At 39.4% G+C, this 11,330-nt stretch overlaps 1 protein-coding gene across 1 annotated transcript; it reads left to right on the top strand.

Annotated features, from left to right (window-relative positions):
* Positions 1–6,299: 6,299 nt before the first annotated feature.
* LOC124211681 (protein yellow-like) lies at positions 6,300–10,957 on the top strand. The gene has a single exon (XM_046611002.1). The coding sequence runs from the start codon at positions 6,728–6,730 to the stop codon at positions 8,027–8,029; it is 1,302 nt and encodes a 433-aa protein (XP_046466958.1). The 5' UTR covers positions 6,300–6,727; the 3' UTR covers positions 8,030–10,957.
* Positions 10,958–11,330: the final 373 nt, after the last annotated feature.

Raw genomic sequence — 11,330 nt, forward strand, 5'->3', positions numbered from 1 at the left:
TGCGGGTGTAGGTGTCGGTGGTTTTCCTTGGAAATTCAATGACTGCACCTGTGAATGATTCATGATAATAGAGTAAAAAAAACTTGACACGAAAAGCGAATGGCTAATTTCACGATTTCTGTCACGTTAATTAATATTGTATAATTTCTGACGCATCTCTGCTCGGAATCTCTCCCACTGACGAAGAAAATTCATTGAATCAAATGCGTGATCACGGACGGTGAAGTAAATATTTATTTATCTCAATTCAAGATCTATCGGTATAAAAAAAATTTTCAGTCGATTTCAACAAAATTTCGTTCGACTAACAAAAGTATTTCGTTGAATTAAGTAAGTAACATTGTGTTCGCCGTATTTACAATTAGTTTAATCAAACGAACATCGCCTGATCCAAATAATCGTTTCTCTTCGAGTCTCTTTTCCTTATCGGATTCTTCAAAAATTGCATCCGCTTTTTTGTCGTATTGCCGAAATACGATTGACGAGTTAAAAAAAAAAGTATAATTTTATAGATTCTACGAATTGATGCAAAAAAAAAAAATAAAATAAAAAAATCCGGTGAGCAGTTAAATTCTTCATTCTCGCTCTTCAGATTTTGAGTATATGTATATAATAATGGAAAAACAACCGTAGCACCTTCTGTTTATAGTAATGCCCGATGATGTACCATGTAACTTGATTATTTTCCATAACTTGCACGTTGTAACCAAACACCTGTCTTTATTCACTTTATACACCTATCTTATTCCCAAGAGATGAACGACCCGTCGTACATTATTATTTGGCAAACAGACAGCCTTGAGATTATTACTTTTATCGTATCATATCAATGTTGCCGAACGACGAATCGTAGAATCAAATGTTTACGAAACTGACTGCGGTTGCATATAAAAATTAAATGTGAACCTTATACCAAGAACCGACTGGACGTCGTTGAAGAATGTGAATACCATGAAGGTTCGATATTATTCCATGGATAAAAAATAGCTGCGATATTCATCTAATTCTTCTATCCGATGTTTGTCATACGGGGGTGGATGAGCATACAAAGGGCGCAGTTTGGGGATTATAATTCAGAACAAATACGACGAGTTGTCGACCTTCACGGTAGGATAACTAACCATACTGTGTCAGGCTCATTGTGGTTTCAGCATGTTACATTACGTCATAACGCTGGTATTGCGTAACGCGTATTATAGGTATAAACAGTATAAAGGGCCATTTCGTCGAGTGGACTCAAGTGTCGTTGTGCCTGTGTACGGGTGTGTGCGTTACGGCTGGTATTATTTTTTATTAATTATAATTGTCGAGAGAATTCACTCGTGGCGAACAATGAAGCGTGTTTTATTCGAGAATCAAACGGTCATCCTTTTCGCCGAATGTATACAAGTTGATTATTGAATAATTATGTGACATAATTTTGACATTAGGTACGTACGTAATAAATACTGACGCGTAATTGATGTAAAGGGGCATTAATACCGATTTTGTTTTCCCATGGAGTACAACCGAGGAACTACTTCTTCTTCTTCTTCTTCTTCTTCTGCTCAATTACTTAAGTGAATCATACTTGGAATTCATGTCAATTACTAATACTAACCGTTCCAATACGATTATGCGATACGTGTTGTTAAAAATTTTTATTCATTTTTTTAACTATGTGGTAATTTCTATAATTTACCACTGCTGTACGATTTATCAATCGGTATTTTACATCGACTCTGATATCATATTAAATTGCGTATCACAGAAAACTAATAGATTGAATTTTAAAATGTGTGATACTTGAAAATGTAGCTGTAAGGTATCGTAATTTCAGTATTTTCAATCCAATCAGTTTTGTTAAGTTTGACATAATTTTATTTCGAGTTTATGCAATTCGTTTTCACGGTCAACTGCTATATATTTATACGCAACGTTATAACTCGCAGTTCGAGAGATGAATCACCGCCAGATTTGAGATTTGTTGAGCGAAGGATCGTTTCCTTTTCTGTTTTGATGAACGAATTCACATAAATAGTATCATCCGCGAAGGTCGGCAAGTTTCGCTTACATACCGAGTATTTACTCTTTTCCCTGTAAAGTCAGGCATTGTATCGGAGAGACGCGAATTACGAGAAACCTATCTGGCAAGTTTTATGTCAAGTTTTCGAGCCTGTAGTCAAGTGTCAGATATTTTTGTATCCGGAATATTACTCGTAGCCAGGCCAATTGAGCCGATTATCCTTTGGTATTGGAAACATTGATCGATCGATCTGGTTAGGTCAAATCAACCCCAACCAATATCGCATGCTTCGAAACGAGATCGACCTTCTTTCTATCGGGGTTCATCGCAGTTTACTGTGCCATTAATACTGGGAGCGTATTATCTTAGCTCGAATGATAACGGCTAACTGTATTACATGAGACTTGGAGTGTTCTTGGCTACCGTATGTGCGACGCATTTGGTAATGACGACGGGATGATAATGGGGATGAATAAAATCACGCTTCATCTCGCCGTTCGAACAATACAGACAACATTTAGAATCGCTTGATTTTGAGAGTACATATAAATCTATTAATATGAAACTCGTGAGAAACAGGTTCTGTTTCATTCTTGTCTTTTGGCTGGGAATAACAGTGATCGCATAACATTTTTATCGCATGATCGAATGTGGCTTACATTCGACTGTGTCTGAACGGGTAAATGCAAAACACCTTCGCCTACAAGTGTGTAATTAAATGGTTCACCTTCCACCTTGGTGGTCGTATAAAATCCAGAATAATATAATCCTGCTCGTGTCACGTTCTTATCGAAATTATTTTTCCATGGAAGAGTAAGGATTAGACTGTATGAAAACAATTTGCTATTTTTTATTATTTTTTTTTTTCAAAATTAAAGTCAAAAATATTTTTCCGAATGACGAAAAAAAGATGCTGTCCAAGTTTCAACTGTTAATATTAATGTTTAGAGGTGCATAATCGCGATTTTCTATTTCCTATTTAAATAGGATGGGAATTTTTTTTTTTTGGTTTTTTTTTAACTTTGGAATTTTATAACTCGTCAACGCATCAGCGTACTGATAAGACCAGAATGTATTTTTGTAAAGAATTAACGCTCTACAAAAAACGTCCGTTATTATAATTTTAAGTCAAATCTACTCGTTCAAAAGTTATTTAAGATCAAAGGTCAACAGAGGACCTTGAATAACTTTTGAAAGAGTAGACTTTTTCTTTTGTTACAGTCTAGTAAGAATCATTGGATGGAGACGAACTTTTTCTTCTCACTCAATTTCGCCGGTTAAAGCTAGAAGAACTTTTTTGGGTCAATAGGTTTACAATGGACATTCAACGCCAGTTTGTCACGTGCGTTGCAGTAACCGCTAAATGTGATAAATAAACTCGACCGACCTTTACACTCTTGGTATAAAAAGCTCTTTATCCCAAGGTCGATGGTTACATAAAAGATTAATTATCAAAGTGCAGATACCATTGTTGTTATAAGACAGCATAAAAAAAAAAAGAAAAAAAACACAGTCCTTCTTCCTTGCTTTGCCAAGCCCATGGTCTGACGCATTCACTCCCCAGGATCCAGGATACCGGCTGGGCGTTAATCTTCTTTCGAATATCGACCCTGATACCGGAACCTCTGTCCATTAACTTCCTGCCGAGGTCTGGCCATTGGCCATATAAGGTGTTACAAGACCGACCGAGTTTTTTTTTTACTATATGCATCAAATTATTGCTACGACATGTACGATTGAATCTCACGATTAATCATCGTTCGACGAGCTAAAGACCGCCATCCGACTCTGTTATAGCCTTGCAACTCCTCGTTGCCACGTCTATTCCCGGAGGAAGCGTGTCGCGTTAATAGGTCACTGGAATTAACGAAAAATGGGGGCGAAAACGATTGGCTCCCGTTGAGCTCGTGTACAGTATACGTTTTCTTCCGTCTCTTACCCACGTTGTTCTTTTTATTCCTTTTTTTCCATGTTTATTTTCTTATCACGTTTTATTGCGTCGAAAACGGTGCAAGGTTGGCGTTTCTGTGTAGAAACCCAAAGCATTCGCGTTATTTTGACTTTGATTATGGAAATGATTAGTTTTTGATGCCTAGAATTGTGAAAAAAAAAATGTAGTGGGTAGAACAAGTGTAGGTGTGAGTATAGCTTATATTTTTTTTCTTACTTCTGCATCAAGCTGGCATTCTCGCATTGTTACAGTTTTTATTCTTTCCCGAAACTCGAGCAATCTACGTGCTAGAGGTTATCTCTTTGACTAATTATAGACTGTTGCGGACAAACGCTGTTCCGCTAAGTTATAATACGCGTAAAAATAACGCTGACGAAAATTTTGCCACCGTAAAGTACGGCAATTACAGTAACGAGAATATAAAATTGAGTAAAAGAAAAAATTTCTCTGCAAGGGGAATTATTGGCATTTCGTGCCTACGTGTACTGTAATTTGTATAAATTCGTGCCCGAGTCGTAACAACGGCCGGGTCGTTTTTCATAAAAATCCATGACCAGTAAATCGTATCCGACGACCAATGGGATAGGAATGGGATGTGCGCACACCTTCGACACTCGTTCTTCGATGATGATGTAACGATGCAATGGGTGGAGAGTGTAGGAGCAGAATGCGGGACGCGCGTAGCAAAGCGAAATTCATTTGCCACCGGAACCACGGGTCGTGAATTTCCACTTTCGGGTTTCGGCTCTTCGATTTCGTTTGCCCGTATAATTACGCACGAACAAGACAGTTTGGCATCCATCGCTGGGACAGATGGAAGTTATTCTTGCACGAACTTGAACTTCCGCATCATCAAGCTCGAGATGTTTGTTAACTATTTTCGGACGCTCAAATTCACACCCTGATAATCAAGACGCAGAGATTAAATCCTAAAGCTGCGTGGTGATAGTAAAGCGCATGTAGAATTTTCCGAGTGTGAAAACTGCGGTGAATTATATGTGCCAATCATTGTGATTTTCCCCTGTTATGATTGACTGATAGACGTGAAATGGCATACCAAACATGATTAGAAATTAGAAATTTGGCCCAGGGACGTGAATAGTAAACAGTTGGACCGTATACGGTGGCTCGTTCGCTTCGACGCGAATGAATAATGTGCTCGGAGAGAGCTGCGACAGTGCGTGTGAAATTATCGAAACAATTAAAAGGCCGAGCGTGCGAGGATAAGCTTGGGAAACTGCAGGTCGGGGTTCATAAACTAGCAATTCAACCCAGTTTTAGCACAGCTATGGACTACTATTTCATTCCGGGGGCCGTTACTCATCTCGACAGTCACAAGTGAATGTTGGAATTTTTATCTGAAATCGAGGCACCTTCGTACAGAGAAACAATTTACTTTGAGTTTGTGCGGTGCGGATTTTGAATCTGATTTACGCTGTCGCAACTGGTATCTTTACGAAGGCTGTGCAACTTGCTTCGTACATGATGAGCTATTTTTTGTCCACCGTCGTTGTGGTTTTGCGTCGTTTCATTCTCTCGAGCCAAAACAAATTATTATTCAAATTAATCTGCGTATTTAAATTTTTTACTTTTATTTCATACGGATACGAAATGTGTGGATGACAGATTTTACCTGGAAGTAGCTTCTACTTTTTAATTAATTTATATTTGGCATGTAAACATGACGCGATCGCGCGTGAGAAAAATGAACATGATAAATACTTGAGTATCGTCAGATGTGCACGCCCCTCGACTCCTAAGTAATTAAACAATACGCGTGGTTTCCGACCTCCAGAACTTACTCATTCCAATGCTCACAACGTTTAATTGTCAGTTCTTTTGCCCAGAGGTTTGTCATCTGATGCATGTAGCGCTCTTCGTTTACCAAGCAACACAAAGTGAACTATCAATCGACTCAAAACCGGCTGTAAATAATCTAAGGCAATTTCAAATCGTCACTACTTGTCAGCAAAAAAGTCATCTTAAATGACCTTCACTTTTATACAATTTCACCTCCAATCACTTGATAGCGACAGGGTCACAAATTAACTGGGCAATTATCGAGATTGAAGACATTAATGCCGAAAGACGTACTTCGTGCAATGAATGGTTTTATGGTTCAGGTACCTCGTATATGATTGCTTACACCTCACCTCAAGATGAAGTCAATAATTTTGTCACGGATATTTTGTCGAATCAGGCAGTAATGTATACGTGGAGGTATACCTATGCCTTGTAACATGTTCGGTTCCCAAAGCTAACCCTCGATTGCAACTGCGTATGAGAAAGAAAACGGTGGGGGGACATGTGAGAAACGATGTTGCAGAGAACGGAGGTCTCGGTACCGGGTCTTTCTCAGTTGAACCGCGGAAGCCACTTGCGCCGGACATCGCTTAGCTCGCAGCTATCCCTTCACCTGCAGATTTTGGTCGTCCTACATCTGCAATCAAACTCAGTGCCGGTGATATGCATTAGATAATAGTTGAGACACGGTACGAGTTTTCCCGTGCGAGGTTATAGATAATCAGAATTGAATTTAACCGTAGAAAGGACCAAGTTACAAGATCGAGAGGTTCGAGAAGGGCAAGAAACAAGTGTCCTGTGCGGGTTTACATATCGACTCGAGTTATAATACGGAGTGAAGAGGTCGGTTAGGCCTGCGGTGTCTTGGTAAAATTATTCTGTAACGTGCATTGATCGTGTATAGTGTAAATCTGTTCAGAAGAATAAGAAAAGACAACTTGAGTCGATCCTGCATTTCGAAAGATAAAATGCTCAGGCTCGCGTTGCTCGCTTGTCTAACGACGACGTTTGTCGTCGCACACGCGCCGTTCTCAGTGATCTTCCAATGGAAGACCATAAGTTACAACTGGCCGCCAGAATACTCCGAAAAGGACGCTCGTTACCACTACATACCGGAGAACAATCCAATCGCTGGTATTAAGTTGTGGAAGGATAACATGTACCTGACGATACCTCGGTGGAAGAGCGGGGTTCCAGTCACCCTTGCAAGGACACCGTCAACTCCGGTGAAGGACGAGAGAGGCTTGAACATCACCAAGCCGAAGCTGGACGCTTATCCGAGCTGGGACATGCAGTTGCCGGGCGATTGCAACGCGTTCCAATCAGTGCAGAGCATGGAGATCGACCCTCAGGGTAGAATGTGGGTCCTGGACACGGGACGAACCGAGACGATGGGCGAACATCCGACTGCCAAGTGTCCGCCACGTCTGGTTATATTGGACCTGGATAACGGAGGTGCGGTTTTGAAGGAATTCAAATTCCCCGACGATGTCGCTCGCCACAACTCTTCCTACTTAAACGACATCGTTCTCGACCATCAGAACGGCGGCTACGCCTACATATCGGACAGCGGACTCGAACCCGCGATCATAGTTTACTCCCTGAAGGACGACAAGGCTCGGAAGGTCACCCACGAGACCATGAAGGCCCAACCCGATGCGGTGAGGTTTGTGGTCGCAGGCACAAACGTCATCCAGTCCGTCAACGTCGACGGCATCGCTCTTTCGCCCCCGGGACCAAACAGGACGCTTTACTACTCGCCGCTGTCTTCGTTCAATCTCTACTCCATTCCCGTCGAGGTCTTGCAAAACAGCTCGATAATCGACGTTCAAAATTACGTCGTAGATCTGGGCAACAAAATTTCACAGAGCGACGGTATGGTCATGTCAAACACCGGTGTTCTTTACTACGGTCTTTTGGCCGACGACGCCATCGCAATGTGGAACACTTCGACAAGTCAGCCCTTCGCTACCGGACGGAGAACCATCTCCAGGGATCATCTTCTCACCCAGTGGCCCGACACTTTTGGTTTCGACGAAAAGGCTCGACTTTGGTGCGTCGTCAACAGTCTTCAGAACTTTTTGAACAATAAGGTCGATGTAACTCAGTATAACTACAGAATCATATCCAGTAACGCTATGCAGAGGAGTTATCAGTACTTACCCAACAACACGGCTCCGGAACTTCCAGTTATCACTGCCGCTGCTGGTCAAATTCGAATCGCGATGTCCACCGTATTTACCATCCTTCTCGTCTTTCTAGCGTGTTAATTTTTTCCGTTAAACAATTCCGTGCGACGAAAAAACACTGCGGACGTTAATATTCCTACTCAACTATAATATCGTATTACGTATATGTATGTTATATTATATATATTGTACATGTTATACATTAATTATACCTAGTATACTAAAATTATACGACACCGATGAACCTACGTCAGAAAATTATACTTACAATATGCTCGTTCGCAAATATAAACGGGTATTAAAAAGCACGAATCCAGTATCGTCTCACTTACGATTTGCCCGACTTTGTACCAATAATTGGTACACCGTCACAAAGTATTTTGACAGCTCCTAGTTGATCAAATTGGGATGACATGGAGTTGGAAATATTATAATTTAGAGTTCTTTTCCGATATGACGAAGCCCGATAGTCGTTCACTCGCACTCTCTAGCTGCGACCTGCAGTTATAATTGTAGTATTTTATACAAGTTATCGGTATCGAAAATTGTGTTGTGAAACTGTCATGTAAGTGCTTTACCTAAAAGTCAGTTTTCCAGTATTAGTTACCGATTGGATGCGGATTCAGCTGTCACGACCAATTCCAATCTATCAGAGCGTGCATCTATGTTACATTCCGTCGATATGCTGCGCTCACGTATTACTCCATTTGTTTCCACATATATTTAGGATAACCTGCTAGTTGTACACGTATGCTACCATGTGCGGAAACCTCGTTATAACTACCTGTTGCTTTATGTAACCACGCTACGTAGCATAATAGTTCGCAGGAAAAACGAATAATATTATACTATAATATTTTAGTAAAAGTATAAGAAAAAGTCTGTCACATATACATGTATCTTATCTTAAATATGTAGGGTAGTTCGATTGGAAAACTTGTTGTATACGGCCAAACATCCTCTCTATAGGATGTCTCTTGAACCCAATTTTAAAAGCTCATTTCGAAAATTTCTCCACAAAATGCTTCCATTATCAACGTCGTATCGTTAAATGCGGCTGATTTCAGTACGTTATAATAATAAAAAAAAAAACCGGTGTCTTTCCCATGCTGTTTAAATAGAACAATGTCGAATTTCGACGGTGACCTTTTAAAATTAGACCCAAACGACAATCTCCCGAGTTCTATTTTTTTCTTTTTGGCACAAGTTTTTCAAACGACTGGCGAAAAGAGAACGTTTCGTCCCAACTTAGCACCTTGTCAATATAATTATATAAGAATAAGCTTACGATACATATGTTAACACAGAAAAGCTGTATATATTTAAATTATACGAAGAAGGAAATAGAAAATCATCCGCGCACCACAAATCACGACGATATTGCTAGCATTTGAGAAATCAAACGATTATATTGGAAACGTATTTATTGTAGTCAATCACATGAAAAAGAAAATGAAAAAAAACGAAACTAACGCACAATTCGCACGCGCTAATCACCCAATTATATATTCTTCCAACACATCTACTTAAGCCTACATAAATTTACACAAATGTATGTGATAAACGAATATATAGGTATATTATTTGTTCGTAGTTAGGAACATCGACTCGCTGATAATAGCCTTGATTCCCTCAAAGCGTGGATAGGTGTGTGAAAAAGTGACCGCGTAATGTTTCATGGCCAGCCGTAACGTTCTTGAATCTGGAATTGTGCGTGTTATGTAATTATGCGATTTATTCGATCCATGAAAAACATTATTTCATTCTTTGTTATGGCCAAGGAGACACTTGATTCAGTTTTATTGTTGAAACCGTTGGGTCAAGGTTGGTCTATATATGATGTAACCAATATTTCAACGTCGTTACTCGTTCACCAATTCATCCTTACGGTCTAATTTACAACTAACAGGTCTAACTTCATTACGCTTTCACCCTTGGTGTGCAATACACGAGTAAAATGTAAATTTTCACACCTTTCATGTTATATCTACACTCAAATAATTGCTTCGATTTACGATTAGATCAAGGCCTGTTTCACCGGAACAAAAATTGACACCGTCATTGAGTATTTAGTGATTATTTACATCTTATAGAACGGTTACGAGAGATATTCAAGTTCAAAAAGAGATGCCTGTAATCCTAAATTAGTTCCCATAACTACCAATGATTAAATTTACGATTATTAATCTAGAATTTTATTTTAATATTATTGATTTCAACGTGATTTCGAAGATTACGAAATGGTTTCGAATGATATCGAAACCTCAAATGCTTCGGTGAAACACACCTCGGATTAGATTCAACGAGTAATAACTCATCGGAATTAGCTTGGTCAGATGCATGGGATTAGACGTTAATCGAAAAGTGAGTCAAAAAATTTTCGTAATCACCTGGGACGAAGTTGACTAGTGACTCTTTTATTTTCTTTGTTATGATTTGCACAGCTTGTGCGGGTATTAAATTTCTCAGGAATGATGAATGTGCTCTTGAATAATTCATTCAAGACCTCTGCCAGTATTTTACAACCGTACGCAACTCGGCTCCACACACGTACACCGACTATACGACATACGTACCTTATATTAAACAGAAGCTGTACGTTCGATACGCGTGCTACTTGACTCGTGGCCACGCAACACGCAAATGATGCGTATGAAGATTAATTTCCAACGTACTTGTGCGTACGCTGCAGCATATCAAATATTGTATAAGCGTGAAGTGACAAGGCGTTACCATATACGCAAATCGACAGGTGACTTCATCGAACATGCTGCAGCATACATTGTCGGACACGAGGACAATCTGAACATTTTATACCTACTAACAGTAAGTAGTGTATGAATCGGTCAGGTATGCAATTTTAGTGATTCGCACGTGCAGAGGGTAATAATAATCATCCACAGTCACTGGTGATCCGTTGTACCTGAAAATCAATGGTCGTTTGCGAAATTTTTTAATTTATACTTAGACCTTCTGATGTAGATATTACAATTAAACAATCACCAATTATACCTTTGTTTGAACGTTTTTTTTCCCCGATATATTAATTATTCAACCATATGATATTCGTTATAGAATCTGAAGTTTGATTTTTTAATTAAAGAATAATATTGCCCGTGATTAATTCTTGTTAGATAATTTTCGTCGCTCCAGCTCTCGGAATTCTATAAAGAGTCTACTGACCACACTTGCAATGAGCTTCATCGGCCATTCTCATTACTTCAACGTTTACGTTGAGACGTAAGCATCATTACTTGCAATTAACATGTGCAGGTTCATTGCCGTCGTGCTCGCGAGCTTCTTTCCGTGTTTTCGAGATTTCTTTAAATCGATTCACGTACTGTAAATAATTTAAATGTGCAGAAACTCGAATCAATTTAAA

Source organism: Neodiprion pinetum, chromosome 2 (genome assembly GCF_021155775.2).
Source record: "Neodiprion pinetum isolate iyNeoPine1 chromosome 2, iyNeoPine1.2, whole genome shotgun sequence".
Lineage (NCBI taxonomy): Eukaryota > Metazoa > Arthropoda > Insecta > Hymenoptera > Diprionidae > Neodiprion > Neodiprion pinetum.